This window comes from Crocuta crocuta, unplaced genomic scaffold (assembly GCF_008692635.1).
Source record: "Crocuta crocuta isolate KB4526 unplaced genomic scaffold, BGI_CrCroc_1.0 scaffold237, whole genome shotgun sequence".
NCBI classification, from domain to species: Eukaryota; Metazoa; Chordata; class Mammalia; order Carnivora; family Hyaenidae; genus Crocuta; species Crocuta crocuta.
In genome coordinates, this window is record NW_027531914.1 from 1,112,863 (window position 1) to 1,131,983 (window position 19,121).

Genomic DNA, 19,121 nt, shown 5'->3' on the forward strand with positions numbered 1-19,121 from the left:
TTCCTAGCTTATTTCCTTCCTCTGCAAAAGTCCTGAGTGGCCTTTTCCATTCTTCCCCAGTACCGCTGCACCGACTTTCTCTTTCAAAGCTGTGCTCTGTGCTCCCTCTGCTGGCCCCGACACAGCAGTTAGATTTAAAAACCAACTCTAATAATTAACATTTGGGTGGCCTGCAGAGATGTTTGCCGTCTACATATCCTCTCTTGAACCTGGCTACACTTCCTAATAAAGATGAGAATCCAACATCTTTTGTATTAGCAACAACAACAAAAAATAAAGGTAGGCAAAGAATAGCTAAATAAAGTATTGTACTTCATACTATGAAACGCAGCCGCCTAAATTATGTCCACCACTGCGTGAGAGGTGCTAGAGATAAAAAGGCTGGTAATACTTGACCTCTGTTCTCAGGAAATTTATTACAGAGGAGAGGCCAACACATAACACATTTGTCAAAAGGAAGAGTTTTAGGAAACTTGCATATCATATGCCTTGAATGATGATTCAAATATGTTCCCTGAATGTATAAAGCAACTCATATAGGTCTGGCTGTGGTTTCTTAAATATGCATCTGATTGGATTGATTTGGTCCCATGACAATATGGACTCCTAATGATCGTAACAGCCATCCACACTGGAACACTTCCTGGAGGCCAGTCATCAGATTCTTTAGGTATGTTAGTTCCTTTTCTGAATTAAGTTCGGAGACGAGCCTAAGAGAGAAACTGAGGTTCAGAGACACCAAGAGTACACAACGAGAAAGTGGCAAAGTCAGCGTTACAATCCAGGCCTGCTTGACTCCAAAGTCCCTTCAATCTCCTCCTACTACACTATCTTCAATCATTATCCAGTTTCCACAAATGCATAGCTACCCGAGGCTTCCCTCCACTTGGCTGCTAAATATAATGGAAAAGCCTAATATGAAAGTGAACAGTAGTATCCTACATCCTGTTTACACTGAGCATGGCTCTATGTGCTGCGACGAACCCCTGCCCTTAAGGAGTTTACAGTATAACAGAGCAGGGGTTATATGTAAAATAAATTCAATATGGCTGGTAAAGAATAGAAGCAGAAAAATGTTCACCTTTAACCCCAAAGGTAGACCTATAGTCTGCACAGCTCCAACAAGGATCAAATATGTGCAGGTTGCTACATCCTCAAAGGGATTCGTGACTGCTTGTGTATCTCATTGGTAGTTAATACTGAAATGAATGATAAGCATCAGAGAAATTTTGTGAAAGTAGCTTTACGAGTAGAAATTCAAAGGAGACATTTATGATCTAATACGCACTACATGTCCCCTCCCCCTTGAGCACTAAGCATATAACCACCAGCTTCATACAGCAAAAGTGCAGCCCTTTCTGCCCACAACTCCTGTCCCCGTGCTACTTAAATAAACTTATTAAGTTGTGCCATACAGCGTTTCAAGAATTATTTCTTAGCTGTTGCACTTAACAAAGCTGCATCGTGGCCAACAGATGTTCTATATAGCAAAAACAGGGGCACCTGGCTGACTCAGTTGGTAGACCATAGGACTTTTAATCTCAGGGTTGGGAGTTCAAGCCCCACATTGAGCATGGAGCCTACTTAAACAATAATAATAATTATTATTATTATTGCCAGAAACTGCCAGTTTGAAGTCAAAATGGGGAACAAAGTCCATAAACAAGAACAAACTCCCCTAGAATAAACATAAAAAATGTGTCAAGCCTTTATGAAGAAACTTATAGGCCTCTTATAGGAAGCTATAATAAAGAATAAATAGAAAGTCAACCCATGTTCCTAATAGGAAATATTAAATATTGCAGATATATTAATTCTTTCCAATCTGTGACATTTAAAGCATTTTGAGCTACAGTTATCGAATCATTGTGATATCAGCACAGAAAAGGACATGTATATCAACTCTAAAATCCAATAAACAATGTTGTGGAAGAATTTAGTTTATGGCAAAAGTGGCATTTCAAGTAAGTAGTCTGAAATAACTGGCTGGATATTTGGGGAAATGTAAATTTTTACCTCACAAGAGACACAGAAACAAATTTCAAGTGGATTAAAGATTTAAACATTAAAGCAAACAAAAGTAACAGACGAAAATTAAGGAAATATTTTCATATGGGTATAGGAAAGGAAGCCTTGCCTAACATGCCACTAAGTTCCAACATCGTAATAAAAAATATGTTTAAGAAACAAAATCCAAAAATGTCTACAAAAGAATAGTCACCAGAAAGAAAAAGGAAATTATAGATTTCAAAGGAAAATATTTGAAATATATGTAATGGTTAAAGAAAGCAACATGTTTTTGATTTAAAAACAAAACAGAGGCGCCTGGGTGGTTCAGTCAGGTAAGCATCTGACTTTGGTTCAGGTCATGATCTCGTGGTTTGTGGATTTGGGCCTCACGTCAGGGTCTGTACTGACAGCTCAGGGCCTGGAGCCTGCTTCAGATTCTATGTCTGTCTCTCTGCCCCTTTCCCACTCGCAATCTCTCACTGTCTCTCTCAAAATAAGTTAAAAAATAATAAAATCAATTTTTAAAATATTCTTTAAAAAAACAAAAAACAGATTTTGGAAAAAACAGTATGCATGTATCATTAATGTTAAATATAAAAATGCATCAAAACAATCAAATATAAATTAAATTATTACACTGACTTTTTTATGGGTTGGTAAAAATAGACTTTTGCTGCCATATCCTACAAATTTCTACAGTGATTACAGGCTACAAGAAAAAATATATAAATATTCTCATTTTGAAGAACAAGAAGTAAAAGAGGGAGTTCTTTAGAGGAGAACTTCATTACTAAATAATAATCCTGAGTTAGTGAGTGCTTGATAGTCTCCAGCTTGTAGAATATTTACAAACTCCTCGGTGACTAAGGAATTGGATGATTTAAAAACTAGTGACTTTTCCGTCTGAGAAGATAATCTGTAAAAAGCAATGACAGTAGGTTCGCTAGTCAATGAAAGTAGTCATAAAGTCTAAAAGCTTGTTTTAAAAGAAATGGACAATAGTGGAGGCGCCTGAGTGGCTTAGCTGATTAACATCCGACTTCGGCCCAGGTCATGATCTCATGGTCTGAGAGTTCGAGCCCTGCTTCAGGCTCTGTGCTGACAGCTCAAAGCCTGGAGTCTGCTTTGGATTCTGTGTCTCCCTCCCGCTCTCTGCCCCTCCCCCGCTCTACGCTGTGTGTGTGTGTGTGTGTGTGTGTGAAAAATAAACATCTAAAAAATTAGGAAAAAAAAAAACAAATAGACACTAGTGAACGTCCCATTTCTCCTTCCCAAGGATCCAGCTTCTCACCACCCATTCTGCTCCATCCTCAAGGTTGTCAAACTATCAAGGGAAAGACAAAAATGCCGGTGATGTTTCATATTACCTGTTGTGGTTTTCATTCTGTTATTCGCTGCATAAAAATAGAGAACAAAGAAAATGGAGGAGGAGAAGAGACAGAGCTGGAAGAGCAGGGGGAGAAGGAGAAGATTCTCAGCTCTTAACATTTCAAAATAAGGTTTTGGGAACTCCCTGAAGAGAGAGTATGTGAAAGGAAAAGGTTTGGGACAGCAGAAGCCAACATTAATGCCATAAATTGGGAAGAATGCCCAGGGTGGTAGGTGGTTCCCCACCTAGACTTGCTAGAGTTTCCACAGCCTGGGAGAGGACAGAGTCCAAAGGAAGCAATCCAATTAGCTAGAGTCCCCGCTGGAAGGTGAGGGGTGACAGAGTATGGTGATGAGAAAGTTAATTCGGGATCTAAGGGCTTGCTTCCCAGGTGAGATAAGGTCCAAGAGCCTCTTCCCTCATGACAACAGAGTGAAAGCACGACCGGAGGGGTGGCAGCATGGTGTGTTGGCCAGAGGCCTGAGACAGCCTCTCAAGCCTCCCACCACCTCAGAATGGCATGAAGGAGCAGGGGAAAGTTTTCCTCACCCCAGAAGGGCTACAAAAGTGGCTGAGAGAGAACCAGAGTACCTGAAGGGGCCTTGAGTTTCCCAGTGCAGTGTGTGAACTGATGACCAGAAACAGAAAACAAACAGCAGCAGCAGCGGGAGCCACCTTAAAGAGATGACTATCACGAATCAGCTCTCTCCCACCCCTGGGCCCTCACTCGGGCAGATGCCGCCCCTACCCTGGATAGAGAAAGGGGATGGAGTAAATCCTGAGTTAACTGAAGAAACCTGGCATTGTCTAGATTAAGCCTCAGGTATCAGGTAAAATGGGGCTTTACATTTTACATTTCTATAGGTCTGAATTTGTGGATTGTGCAAATTGAACCCATCACACCTGCTTTACAGGATTGTTTCCACAGGACAAGGTGAGAGTGAGATCAGGGAGGCCCCATACACACCCTTTCGGCGACCAGACAGCTCATGACTTCATTGCCCAGTCTCTTTTGGCTCCACTACTTACCAAACACAAGGGTGCTGCAATTTGGCCAAGTTCATTCACCTCATTTTTACGATAAGCAAGAATAATCCAATGAGGGGCACCTGACTGGCTCAGTTGGTAGACCGAGGGATCCTTGATCTCGGGGTTGTGAGTCCGAGCCCCATGTTGGTGGGTGTGAAGATGGCTTAAAAATAAAATCTTAGGGGCACCTGGGTGGCTTAGTCAGTTAAGCGTCCGACTTCGGCTCAGGTCATGATCTCTGTGAGTTGGAGCCCCGTGTCAGGCTCTGTGCTGACAGCTCAGAGCCTGGAGCCTGCTTCAGATTCTGTGTGTCATTCTCTCTCTGCCCTTCCCTCACTTGTGCTCTGTCTCTGTCTCTCAAAAATAAATAAATGTAAAAAAAAAAATTTTAAGATAAAATAAATTAAAAATAAATAAAATCTAAAAAACAAATATTCCAGCGCATTTACCTCAGAATTAACATATTTCCTTTTCCCACATACAAATAATGTGACCAGGGCTTTTAATTCAGTGACTCCACCTGTAACACAAGACATTCTCTCTAACCTGATAAGACACACTGATTCAAGATTTCCTTTATATAGGAGGATACATGATTCAACAAAGCATTTTCCTCAGGAGCTAAAGTCCAGACAAGTTTTGCTATTTGCTTGTCAAATCCAATCTGATTGCACTGGGTTAAAATCAGCTCAATTGATTACCTGTCTTCACCTCTGCCAATCACCCCATAAGGACATCGATTGTTTTTCCTTTAAAGTTATACCACTGGGAGCAAGAAAGTGATATTCATGAATGTACTTATCACACTAATAGTGCAACTGCTTATCTACGGTGTGCTGAGTATCTTGCCTAATTACTTAAACTTGATGACTAACCCCATTTTATAGATTAGAAAACTGAGTCTCAGAAAGGTTAAGTTCCAATAACGGCATGGAGTAAATGACAACGCCTATTTCAAGGTGTTTTTTTTTTTTTAATTTAAGTAATCTCTACACCCCACATGGGGCTCAAACTCATGACCCCAAGATCAAGAGTTCCGCGGTCCTCCAACTGACGGGAGGTGGGGGAAGGAACAGTATCTATATTTAATCCAAGTTGGTCTAACTTCTTTTCACTCCGCCAACGACAGCCTGCTAATGGAAATGTAAGAACTTCTCTTAAGCTTATATTTTTAAAAATTCTTGTCAAGGAACTCAAGATCTAGGATAACAAGTTTTTCTACCACTCCTACCCCTCTCACCTCCTACCCAACTCCACCACACACTTTGCCTCTGCCACACTCACTCATATGTATTCCCTAAACCCACGTGCCCGCTCTAAAGCCTTTACAGAAGCTGTTCCCTCTGTTACCACTCTCCTATCCTTCTTCCCCACTGATAAGAATATCAACCGAGTATCAGAAGGCGACTGAAAGCTTTGCTTCCTCTCCCAAGGACAATTAGCTGCCTCCCTCCACTCCGGCTTCCTCAACTCAGTCTATCTTTCCACCACGGCACACACATGCCACTTGAGATTGGCGTCTGCCCGCAAATGCCGCCGTCACCGCTCCCAGACTGTGAATTCCCAAAGCCAGAGCCCAGGGCCCGTATCTTAGGCAGCCGGGCACTGTGGGAGTTCAATACTTGGTAAGTTAATGGCTGGATTTTAAGTCAAGGGCTATACTTTACATCTTCTAGACTGTGAATGACTCATAGGTAGGTAAGCACTGTGAAGTAAACTGGCTCTCACCAAAAGATTTTAAGGAAAACCACAAAGGATAAAGTCTTCACTCACCCAAAGACAGCTTTTTACGAAACCCCGCCCCCGTCTCCTCATAGGCTCTTCCCAGGGATGGCCCCGCCTCCCTCCCTGCCAATCGATCGCTCCTCGCTCCCGCGCAAGGGCCGTCCGGAGCCCCGCCCCAGTCACCGCCCCGAGGCTGTCTCTGGCGGTTAGGTCCGGTGGGGGCCGTTCCTTTAACGGGCCCGCCCAGCATGACGATCACCTACAGCTGTATCGCTAATGGCAGAGCGGTCCTGGCGGAGCTGGCCCTGACCGGCGGCTCCTATCAGGTACCCCTGGGTCCGGACCTCCGCCTGGGCGGGTTCCGCGCTTCAAAGCTGGTGCCTGCCGGCCCGCCCCTCAGGGCGCTGCGCTGCCGCGCGGCCGGGAGCGAGCCCTGGGAGCCAGAGGCCCCGCCCCGCGAGAGGCCGGTTTCTGGGAGGCGGTGAAACCCGGGCGGGAGCCAGCGCGCTTCGAACGGCGGAGCCACACGTGCGCCGCCTGGGGGTTAGGGCTGGTGGTGCGCGCGACCCGTTTGGCGGTGGTTAGTAGCCGCGTGCAGCTGCAATTCCGGAGACCCTTAAACATTTTTTTACCCGTGCGGAGAAGTGACTTGCAGTTCAACACACGTTTATTGAACATGTGTTATTTGGTGAAGGTACAGGGGATGAAGTAAAGAAGACGGGACCCGGAGTTGCCCATTGATGTCTCTTTGTGACCAAGGGCTATGAACAGTTTTTCCTACAGGGTAAAAAGTCTTCCAGTCAAGAGATAGGTTGGGATTGCTCCTGAGGCACTCAGGATGGGTGGCTCCTTGCTCACCGCAGCAGACGTGATATTAGGGTGCTTGGCGTGGAAGCCTTATAAGAGTTAGTGTTAGCCTGGGACAGGAAAGGGGACTCCTGCATTCAGATGGAACAGCACAGTGTGTTGGGAGAACCTCAAGACTCGGTGTGGCTAGAGCACAGGGTCACAGTATGTAAGGGCTAAAGATCAGGTCAAGAAAGCGGGCAGAGGCTAGTTAAGGAAGAGTCCTATATTCAGTTTGTTATCGTAGGGGAACCTGGGGAGCAATTATTCGCTTATAGCAGGATCTGATTCATCTTCCACAAAATTTGGTCTAGTTACAATATGGAAGGTGGATTGGAGGGGAGATAACCAGTTAGGATGGTATTGTTGTTTCTCTAGGAGTTTTAAGGACCTGAGCTAAGGACCTGTCACTAAGGACCGTGACAGTGCAAATGGAAAGGAAGGGGCAGATCCTAAAAAGACTTTGTAAAACTAAGGGAACAGGGTCATGCCTAGGATGATTCTCCATTTTTTTTGTCTTTTTTCCCCCCAGAATTATTGAGCCATAATTCACATTGACAATGTGTAAATTGAAGGTGTACAACGTGATGATTTGTCAAATTTTGTTCTTAGGTGGCATTAAACAAGATTGAAACTACAGATGGAGGAGCAGGATTGTGAGGGAGGATGTCAGAGGGAATGCAGGGGAGGAGAGTACAGTTGGAGACAGGTTGAATTTTGTTGCCTGTTAGAAGCGGCCAATCTGTTTATGTACTTCTTCCTCCACCTTATTCCCAAAAGATTTAAGTCAAAAAATGTTCAATAGGTAGCACGCAGAGGCTCAGGACTAACAGCTGAAGATAGTAGAAGGGGATGGAAAAGAAAAGTATGGGAGTGGGGAGAGAAAAGGACGAAAAGAACACTGTTCAGGAGCAGAATAGAGAAGCGGGACACCAAATGAGAGCAGCAATGTCCTGAAAGCCAAGAGAAGAGAGCTACAAGAATGTTTTATGCCCCAAAGAAGTTGAACAAGATCGAAAAGGTACTCCTTGGACTCTACAGTCAGCAGATGATTGGTGACCGTGTAGTTAGCAGTTTGGAAGAAGTGGTAGAGGCGGAAGCCAGACTGCTTTGGGCCAACTGCATGGGAGATGAGGAAGCAGGGTGAGTGTACTTAGACCATCTTTACAAGAATTTAGAAAAGGAGGGAGATAGGGTGAAAGCTGAGGAAGCAGGATCCAGGAAAGGGCCTCGTGTTTCAAAACAGGGAAAATTCTCAATGTCTGTAGGCTAATGGGAAGGAGGAAAGGTTGAAGATCTAAGAGAGGAGGAAATTATTGGTACAGTGAGACCTGAAGGAGCTCAAAGGAATGGAATCCAACATAGCAGTGGAGACGTGAATCTTGGATTAGAGAACTGTCTCCTTTCTCTTGGGGAATGGAAGAGTCTGGATATAGAGACATAGAACTTGGTCTCCTTCCTGGCTCTCCTCTTTACCAGTCCCTTAAGTGCTATGTTGCTCAAGGCTCTAACGTCTGTCCTCTTAACCTGACACCTTCATTCACACCCGTAGACACCTTTGCCTTGACCACTGCCAAGTCCACTTCCAGAGTAATCTCTCTCCACAGTTACATTGCCCAATAGAACTTCAAACATACCATGTCCAGAACAAATCATCTTTCCTAGCAGATTCCTCCTCATCTGTTTCTCATCTTGCTCAGTAGCTCTACTGAGCGATTCAAGCTGGAAACTGGGAGTAATCTTCAACTGCCCCTTCTGCACTTTCACGTTTGTTCATTCGTTATTTTGTTCTGTCAGTTCTGTCTCCAGCATATGTCCTGAAGCCAAATCCTTGCTTCTGAACTTTCTAGGCCCTGATACCAGGGTTATTGAAAACGCTTCTTTGGCACCTGGGTGGCTCAGTTGGTTAAGCATCTGACTTTGGCTCGGGTCATAATCTCACAGTTCATGAGTTCGATTCCTGCATCGGATGAGCTCGAGCCCTGCTTCCAATGAGCCCTGCTTCTCTCTCTCTCTCTCTCTCTGCCCTTTGCTCACTTGCACCCTCTCTCTCTTATAGAGAGAGAGAGAGAGAGAATTCTTAAAAAAGAAAAGGAAAAAAAATACCTCTTAGGCATGGTCTCCCAGACTTTAGCCTTGTCCTTCTCAGAACTGGCCTCCACACTGCTACCCAAGTGATTGTTCCTAAGAGCAAATATGATGTCACTCTCCTGCTTAAAATCATTTCGTGGCACCTGATTACATTCAGAATAAAGCCCATATCCCTGTAGCCTGGCATTCAGGGCCCTCCCTGGTAGGGTTTTTCCATGACTGCCTCTTTCTCTTCCCACACATCCCTGGGCTCCGGCTACCCTGAACTTCATGCTGATCTCACCAAGGTCTCCCTTTGCACCTCCAATTCCCTTTCCCTGGAACCCGTTTTTCTCCACTGTTTAGCAATGTAACCTTTTCTGGGCTTTGAAACTTTTCTCAATTCTTCCTTGAAGCCTTCTCTATGCCTACACTAATTTACATATCTTTAAGAAACTACTTACCAGGCTGAATTGGAATCTTTTTCTGATCTGCCACTGCCATCAGACTCCTTCAGTCCAGGGACTGTCATCTCTGTCTTTGCAGTGTATGATCCATAGCATATAGTAGGTTCTCAGTAAAGAATTAATTGGGGCACATGGGTGGCTTGGTAGGTTAAGCTTCTGATTCTTGATATCAACTCAGGTCATGATCTTGTGGTTCATGGGATCGAGCACCAAGNTTATCTTTAAGAAACTACTTACCAGGCTGAATTGGAATCTTCTTTTTCTGATCTGCTACTGCCATCAGACTCCTTCAATCCAGGGACTGTCATCTCTGTCTTTGCAGTGTATGATCCATAGCATATAGTAGGTTCTCAGTAAAGAATTAATTGGGGCACATGGGTGGCTTGGTAGGTTAAGCTTCTGATTCTTGATATCAACTCAGGTCATGATCTTGTGGTTCATGGGATCGAGCACCAAGTAGGGCTCTGTGTTGGCGGCACAGAGCCTGCTGGGGATTCTCTCTCTCCCCACCATTCTGCTCCTCCCCTGCTCACATTCTCTGCATCTCTCAAAATAATAAACATTTTTAACAGAACAAAACAGGGATGCCTGGGTGGCTTAATCCGATTTCAGCTCAGGTCATGATCTCACAATTCATGGATTCGAGCCCCACATTCGGCTCCACACTGACAGTGCAGAGCCTGCTTGGGAATCTCTCGCCCTCTTTGTCTCTGCCCCTCCTCTAGTCTTGTTTCTCTCTCTTTCTCTCTCTCTCTCTCTCAAAATTAAATAAATAAACTTAAAAGCAAACAATTAAGGAAGGAGAGAAACAGAAAGTTGAAGCAATCCAGAAGGCAGAAGGCCTCTCTTTATGAAGCATGCAGGAAAGTAAGACAGTGGAAGGGAACAGTATACAGTTGGAGGACAGGATTACAGGTTTGCCTGACTGCTGTGCAAAAAGCTGACCGGGGGAACAAAAAGGATGACAAGGAGCTTTAAGGAACAGTCTATCATGTCTTTCCTCAGTGCTAAACAGTAATGTCACAAATACTTTACATTCATTAGAAAAATATTAGTTATCTACCAAAGCTTAATCGTGAGATCAAACCACTGCTGTTATAGGATCTTGGAGCTGGACAGGATACTAGAGAGCATCTTGCCCAATTCCTTCATTCTTTACATGAGGAAACAGACCCAGACAAGTCACTTCCTTAAGATGTGCAGCACAATAATTTCAGAAAAAGAGCTAGAGCCCACTCTCTCAGTCCTGTTACTGCCTCATGTTGCCTTTCACTTTATTTCAGATTTTGCTATGACTTCCTTGTTTATATAACCTAGAAAGGACACTTGGTGAAAGCTAGGAGAATGTTCCAGTGACGATAATATAGTAACTGGAAATTTATGTATTCCCTTACTTTTTTTGTGTTTCGTAGGAAACCTTTCCCTGGAAAATACCGCCTGAATTGTTCAGGCAATACCAAGAATTTCAAGTTTTACTTTCTACTGTTAATAATAAGTTTTTCCCTCCCAAGAAGTTTTTATTTCACGTGTCATTTAGTGGAAATGGAAAAGTTAATTAGGAATGTGACTATTCAAGTCTTCCTAGGTAACTTTCAGGTTCCTTTCAAACTTCTAAAGTAAATTAATAGGACTTCATACAATTAACTATATTTAAGATATTCTGGATAATCGTTAACATCGCGTACGTTTTCGTCCTGGAAAATGAGCCTTACAAGAAATAGATAATAAATAAAGGATCTTGGCAATTATTTCTTTCATAGAAAGAGACCAATAAATAATATTGAAAAAATTTCTCTTAATCAAAATAAAGAAAGAAGACTGCTTAGGATATTCAGAGAATAAGAGCTGAATACTTTTAACCCATTAACATTTTTACGTATTTCAGTACACTGAAAAGATACTTGATTAGATAGTGCTTCCCAGCCTTAAAGCCATATGTAAACTGTAACTCTAAGCAAACTGCATTTGCACGTGTAAGTATACACAGTGTATATTTGTGTAATTTAAACATTTTCCTTCAGATTCAAATGAATATTTTATAACTTGCCTTTCACTGTGCATTATGACTACCCATTAGTTCTCCTCGTGAACACTTGTTCTTTAATAAACCAATGAGAACATTGGTAAATGTAGGGGGTGGAATAATGAAAGGCACTACAATCTTCCACAAAGTAAATGCTGATAATTTATTTTTAGGAAGCAGCGGCAACAGTGCTTCGACTGGTGCTTCTTAGAGCTGAGCCAAAGACCATCATGCAGATGGGAAGGTAAGTTATATTCTAATAAAGGTCTGCTTTTTAATAATAATAATAACATGAGGAAAAAAAATTTGGTTGCACATGCTCTTGATTGAACCTTCAGAAGGGAGAATGTCTATATGTAAAAGTATAAGATCAGATGAGAATGATTAACACCAGATTCAAGATCGTGGTTACCTCTGCAAAGGAAAGGGAGAAAAACAAAGTTGGGGAAGGGTATACATGAGCCATTAATGTTATCTGTAACATTCTAACCAGATAGTAGGTCTAAAGTGTTCTTGTTACCTTATTCTTCATACTTCTTTAGTATACCCAAAATATTTCTGTAATAAAAAAGGAAACTTCCACTTGAAAACTCTTTAATAAGAACACTCTAAGCTGTACATGGGATATTACGTGGTATGGCCTAACTCAGTCTTGAAAACATTTTGCTAGTAGAAGAACAGGTGGGGAATAAGAGAGCATCTATTATTTTTAGATTCACCATTGTTTTTTTTTTTTTAAGAGTAGGTTTCTTTTAACCTTTACACTGCTAGCCACCCCCAACTTCCCCCCCACCATGTGCTCTGTCCCATCCACGGCTTCCTCCCTCTCCCCCAAACTGACCAATGTTCCAACTTCTATAGCCATCACTCACCTGTTTCTTCATTGCCACAACTAAATATGCAACCTCAGACATGAGCGCCTAATCCTACCCGCTCTTTTCTTTTGGTGCTAAACTTTTAAATCTCTTTATATTTTCCCTTTCCATTGCCTTTCTTTTCCTTACAGTTTATCACTGAAGAACCTGTGGAGTGTAGAGTTTCCCACACTCTGACTTTGCTGATTGTGTATTCAGAATGCAGTTTGCTCAGTTTCAAGCAACTGGATCCATAGGCTTGATCCCTTCGCCAAGACGATAGGTGTTTTTTTATGAAATGGTACATATGTCTGCTTCTGTCTCCTTTTGCCATGCTGGCAGCTATTTACACTCCTTGCCTGCACCATAGAGCCATTAACTGATTGGGGAGTGCAAAATGGTGATATTCTAGTTTTGTTTTCACTTCTTAGCCAGTGTGATTTCAAAAAAGACACTTCTCGGGTTGCCTGGGTGGCTCAGTTGTTTGGGCGTCCAACTTTAGCTCAGGTCATGATCTTGCAGTTTGTGGGTTCGAGCCCCACGTAGGGCTCTGTGCTAACAGCTAGCTCTGTGCTAACAGAGCCTGGGGCCTGCTTAGGATTCTGTGTCTCCCTCTCTCTCTCTGACCCTCCCCTGCTCACGCTGTCTCTCTCTCTCTCTCTCTCAGAAATAAATAAAACATTAAAAAAAGTTTTTAAATAATAAATAAATAAATAAGACACTTCTCTCATCTACAGTTTATTTACCTATATTGTGCATTCTAATTTGAATCCTTTGAATACCTCTTCCTGAACTCCTGATTCATATCTCCAACTGCCTATTCCACATCTCTGTCGGACGCCTGATAGACATCGCAAACTTATGTCCAAAACCAAGCAGTCTTCCATGTATCGCCTTTCCAGTTCCTCAGGCCTGAAACCTTTCTGATTCTTGGCTTTTGTCTCTTTGACATCCAAATCCAGCCCGTCTGCAAATCCTGTTGCCTTTCCCTTCCAAACATATGTCCACCATCTGACCACCTCCACCACTGCTGTAGGAACCACGCCACCATCGTCTCACGTCTGGGTTACTCGATACAAAGTGAAATTCATTTTGGTCTTTGTGGGTTTTTTTTATTTTTAAGCATTTCTCTCTTAAGCTTTGATTTAATAGCATTTTATAATTAGGGAAAACTCGTATGTGATTCCAAAATCAACTTGAGAAAACAAGTTTCCTTCAAAAAGTCTAATTTTCATTCTTTCCTCTCTGCACTGTTCTCCCTCTCCCCCTATACAGGTAACCATTTTGACTAAATTCTTAGTTTGTCATTTTCCTTTTCTTTGCTTTTTTTTTGTGTGTGTAAGAGAAACGTGCATATATATGTGCACTTCCCTTAAGGAAGAACATGAGAATGATAGATAAGTGGTAGCACATCATACCCGCTTTTCCTCATCTCGCTTTTGTTAGTTACCAGTGTATCCTGAACATCGAGTATTGAAGGTTTTTTAACTTTTAAAATTCTTTTTCTTTTCAATGTTTATTTGTTTTTGAGGGAGATAGAGACACAGAGACAGAGTATAAGCGCGGGAGGGGCAGAGAGGGAGCCACAGAATCTGAAGCAGGCTCCAGGCTCTGAGCTATCAGCACAGAGCCCCACGGGTGCCTCAAACTCATAAACTGTGAAACCATGCTCTGAGCAGAAATCGGACATTTAACCTACTGAGACACCCAGACGTCCCAAGGTTTTTTAACTTTTAAAGATGATTTCTTTTTTTTTAAGACAAGTGATCTTTATTATTATTATTATTATTATTTTGAGAGGGAGAGTGTGCATGCGAGCAGGGAAGGGACAGAGAGAGAGAAAGAGAATCCCAAGCACACTCCACAGTCTCAGCACAGAGCCTAACGTGGGGCTCCAGCTCACAAACCATGAGATCATGACCTGAGCCGAAGCTAAGAGTCAGATGCTTAACCAACTGAGCCATCCAGGTGCCCCTAAAGATGGTTTCTGAATGTTACTCAGCAATAACTTACTAAGCATAAATTTAAAATAACTCCTCCCATATATCCAATATCAATTTACTTCAAATCATACCTATAACTTTCAGAGAGATGATAGAATTAGCAACTTTTTTTCCACAAAGACTCCTCCCCATTTAGAAATAAAAATATTTTCCAAATGGAGATGATGTGTATCAATCGATGTCATCATTCAAAATATCTGTAGCAAATATATATATACAGGTAGCATATTCTATTCATGATATGACATGAAGGATTTACATTGAAAGGGCGCATACTTTACATTCGCTGCCTCTGGGATTATCTTTTCTACCTGTTTCTAAGATTCATCACTTTTGTGTCTATCCAATTTAGCATTTGACCAGGTCTGTTGCCTGTTAACCATTTGGATATAGAGTGTTCAAAATGACTAGCTGAAAGTCTAGGCACCAAGCAGCTGTGTTTGTTGCCATATTCTTAAATTTTCTGCATTGTTGGGGAGTAAAGATAGAGGCACTTGCCAAGAGTCTTCTAGCTTGCTCGTCTGTGGCTCTGAGAAGGCACAAAAGGTCAGATCAGATACTTTTGCATACTATAGGGGAGTTTAATTTCCGCCCCCCAATTCATCTGGTTCTTTAGAATATTTAGTATTAACAGTTTACAACTTTTTTTCGTTAATAATTTATTTATTTTTTAATTTACATCCAAGTTAGTTAGCACAGGGTACAACAGTGGTTTCAGGAGTAGATTCCTTAAAGCCCCTCCCCCATTTAGCCCATCCCCCTCCCTCAACCCCTCCAGCAACCCTCTGTGTGTTCTCCATATTTAAGAGTCTCTTATGATTTCTCCCCCTCCCTGTTTTTATATTATTTTTGCTTCCCTTCCCTTATGTTTATCTGTTTTGTATCTTAAAGTCCTCATATGAGTGAAGTCATATGATATTTGTCTTTCTTCAACTAATTTCACTTACCATAATACCCTCTAGTTCTATCCACGTAGTTGCAAATGGCTACAACTTTTAAATTCTAATCTATCCCAATAGAAAGCCAAGAAGTGCCAAAATTAAGTCTACCTAAAGATAGAGGGATAGTAAAAATGAGCGAACATAGCATTTTCTATTTGATCAAGATGAGAATCTTGATTCAGTCTTAGAATGAGCGATTCTATCAAAGCCATTTTAGGAGCGCCTGGGTGGCTTGGCCGGTTGAGCATGATCTCATGGTTCATGAATTCGAGCCCACTTCAGGCTCTGTGCTGACAGCTCAGAGCCTGGAGCCCGCTTCAGATTCTCTGTCTTCCTCTCTCGCTGCCCTTCCCCCTCTCGTGCTCTGTCTCCCCCCCCACCTCAAAAATAAACATTAAAAAATTTTTTTTAAATCAAAGCCATTTTAAATATAGAGTTTTCTCTTTATTGTATTTCATTTTTACTGATACAATATTAAATACATATTCAAATTTTATAGTCTCTATTTAATATAATTTAATTTTTCACATATATGAAAGATTGTCTAATTCTTATTGTAAAAAGTTATCTATATAGCTTGTATACTACTAATGAGAGCTTGAAAACAAAATGATGTTCTTTATGAGGATACTTAATTTCTTCAGTGTTATCATGTAAATGAATGTGTTCTTTTCAAAGCTTTGTCTACCATACTCTCTTTATTGATGGCATCACTTACCTATGTGCCACAGACAATGCCTTGGATACTATAACACCATCTGCATTTCTTAAAAATGTAAGTAACTTCTTACACTCCTTTAAGGATTTTTTTCAGTTATTGAAATTATGAGGTCTCTGTTTTATACTGTCTTAGTAATAATGTTACTAACCAAAAGCAGATCACTGATCTGTCTATAAATCAAAGCTATTAATGACCTTCAGAGATTTCTCTTTTTTTTTTTTTTCACCTTCAGATATTTCTTACCCGTATCCGTCATCTGCCCTGTTTCCACAGGGCCCTAAAGCGAGGTCTTCAAAGACTATCTACACAGATCTATTAGACTCTCTCCTTGTGTTTATCTTGTACTTTAAAAATAAAAGAAATTAAACTTTACTAATATTTAATATACCTTGTCAATAGCATGTGTACTTACAAATAATTGTATACAAGACACTTCTGGTTGAAAATATGAATCAATTATAGAAGTTAAATGAAAAGAAAAAATTCTTTAATCAAGACATACTATCTTTTTTCTAAAAAAAACTTCTTTTAATGTTTATTTATTTTTGAGAGAGAGAGCGAACAAGCAGGAGAGGGGCAGAGAGAGAGGGAGACACAGAATCTGAAGCAGGCTCCAGACTGAGCTGTTAGTACAGAGCACGACATGGGGCTTGAACTCACCAACCGGAAGATCATGACCTGAGCAGAAGTCAAACACTTCACTGATTGAGCCACCCAGGTGCCCCAAGACATACTATCTTTAGGGAAAGTTTTTCCTGAAAATTGTCAGCAAATATAAAATATGGTAAATATTTAGGTATATGTACTTATATACATTCATGAGATTTTATAAATTTCTTAAAGGTTAATTAGCCTTCTCAATAGACATCACCTGTTGCTGATTATCACCTCAAGTTTGATCTCCAACCAGAACCAAGGAGACTTGTAAAAGCCAGTCTCAGAGACAGAATAAGGCTAATCCATTATTCTAGTAACTTAGAGCCCAGATAGTAAGTTTTTTCCCTTATTTTTAAAAGTAAAAGAGGGGTACCTGGGTGGCTCAGTCGGTTAAGCGTCCAGCTTCGGCTCAGGTCATGATCTCACGGTTCGTGAGTTCAAGCCCCGCGTCAGGCTCTCTGCTGACCGCTAGCTCAGAGCCTGGAGCCTCTTCCAGATTCTGTATCTCCCTCTCTCTCTGACCCTCCCCTGCTCACGCTGTCTCTCTCTCTCTCTCTCTCTCTCTCTCTCTCAGAAATAAATAAAACATTTAAAAAAAAAAAAGTAAAAGATACAAGGGTGCCTGGAAGGCTCAGTCAGTTAAGCATCCAACTATTGATTTTGACTCAGGTCATGATCTCACTGTTTGTGAGATCAAACCCTGTGTCAGGCTCATGCTGACAGTGAGGAAGACTGCTTCGAATTCTCTCTCTCCCTCTCTCTCTCTGCCGCTCCCCAGCTTGCTCGCTCTCTCGTGCTCTCTCTCAAATAAAATAAACTTTAAAAAAGTATGGGGCGCCTGGGTGGCTTAGTCGGTTAAGCGTCCGACTTTCGCTTGGGTCATGATCTCGCGGTTCGTGGGTTCGAGCCCCGCGTCAGGCTCTGTGCTGACAGCCAGCTCAGAGCCTGGAGCCTGTTTCAGTCTGTGACTCCCTCTCTCTCTCTGACCCTCCCCTGCTCACGCTGTCTCTCTCTCTCTCTCCTAGAAATAAATAAAACATTTAAAAAAAAAAAAAAGTAAATGATACTAATCTTTAGTTTTATGCACAAATTCTTAATTCAGAATAATGTTTTAATAAAAAAACCAATGGAAAAATTAGTCCGTTATACTAGTTACTAATTATTTCATTTTTATTGTTATTCATATTCATGAATGATGCATATATTTGATTTGCTTAGTGTACCATCTTGCTTTAACACAACTCAAACTGTACCACATATAGAATCAAGGATTTAAGAACTGATATTGTAATTCATTCTTCAGATATGCCTTGACAATCACTAGAGTCTGGATGCTAAACATTGTTAGCCATTTAACTGACTATACTCTAATTTTTCTCTTTCTCTGCTACTGTGACAAAACATCCCAACTTTACCACCTTTCCAAAACCAGATGATCCTGAATTGCCAACCACATAAATTTTGCCACTACTTCAGGGGAATACAACATCGAGTACAAACAATTGAAATAATTCCTTCTTGAGACTTTGAAATGTCCTATAACAACCAGAAGGGTTTGAATGATAGTATCATGACAGTTGGGATTGATTCGTTTTCGTTGAATGGATTTTGAGGGTAAGAGCAGGAAGGCAAATGAAAAACGCTTATTTAGAATATACCATGGACTCCCATCTTTTTCGTCTCCCAGAGGTGAACATCTGCTCTTCCCCTCAAGTCCTCAGACACACCAAAGACTCCAAGTGCTATCTGCAGTCTGACTATGTGAGATTGTGGTCTGTACTGCAGCAGTGGAGAGCACTGGGCAAGCACAGTTCTCATAAATACTGTTTCTTTAATTAGAAAGGACACTCTGCCACCAAAAAGCCAGAGACACTGTGGAAATACAATATTCTTTTATTTCACATTTCTGCCAGATGTTGCTTCAAGTAAACATTTGCTCTGTAATTCTCCAGTGGAAATTATCTGTATAGGTTAAATATTTCCATTAATGTCCCTAGGTTAGCGACACTTTTCTGAGAAATCCTTTGATGTCGCAAGAACATTTTTCTCCTTCAAATGCAGTTGCTGCAGATTTTCAACAAGTATTAGGGAAGTATATGGTATGTAACCTCCAACTGTACTCCTAAACATTGTATGGCAGCTGAAAAATCAGTTTGGATTAGGAGATAAGAGCTGTAATGATGAGTGAGAACTGAGGACTTCTATTCTTATATAATGATAAGGAATGATATCCTCAATATATTGTTACGTGAATAAAGCAAGATAGAGAAAGTATATACGGTATACTATTATTTGTTTACATTCTTATATGCAGCCATTTAAGAAAGAGGGAGTAAATACAAGTATATATATTTGTTTGCTTATAGTAAAAAACAAAAAAGGGGGGTCGGGGGCAAGAAAAGGATA

At 41.3% G+C, this 19,121-nt stretch overlaps 1 protein-coding gene and 1 long non-coding RNA gene across 9 annotated transcripts in view; one reads left to right on the plus strand and one right to left on the minus strand.

Annotated features, from left to right (window-relative positions):
- Positions 1–6,563, minus strand: part of LOC144240461 (uncharacterized) — a 33,056-nt gene extending 26,493 nt beyond the window's left edge. For both annotated transcript variants that reach the window (XR_013337728.1, XR_013337727.1), the window contains exon 1: positions 6,397–6,563. This is a non-coding gene — a long non-coding RNA (uncharacterized LOC144240461). The remainder of the gene's footprint in view (positions 1–6,396) is intronic.
- Positions 6,264–19,121, plus strand: part of LOC144240460 (uncharacterized) — a 37,491-nt gene continuing 24,633 nt past the window's right edge. For 3 of the 7 annotated variants that reach the window (XM_077774805.1, XM_077774808.1, XM_077774807.1), the window contains exons 1-4: positions 6,270–6,459; positions 11,713–11,783; positions 16,016–16,112; positions 18,713–18,814. In XM_077774805.1, coding sequence (XP_077630931.1) covers positions 6,382–6,459; positions 11,713–11,783; positions 16,016–16,112; positions 18,713–18,814 — 348 coding nt within the window. In that variant the 5' untranslated portion in view covers positions 6,270–6,381. The other 4 variants (XM_077774804.1, XM_077774801.1, XM_077774802.1 and 1 more) reach the window with 4 other exon arrangements.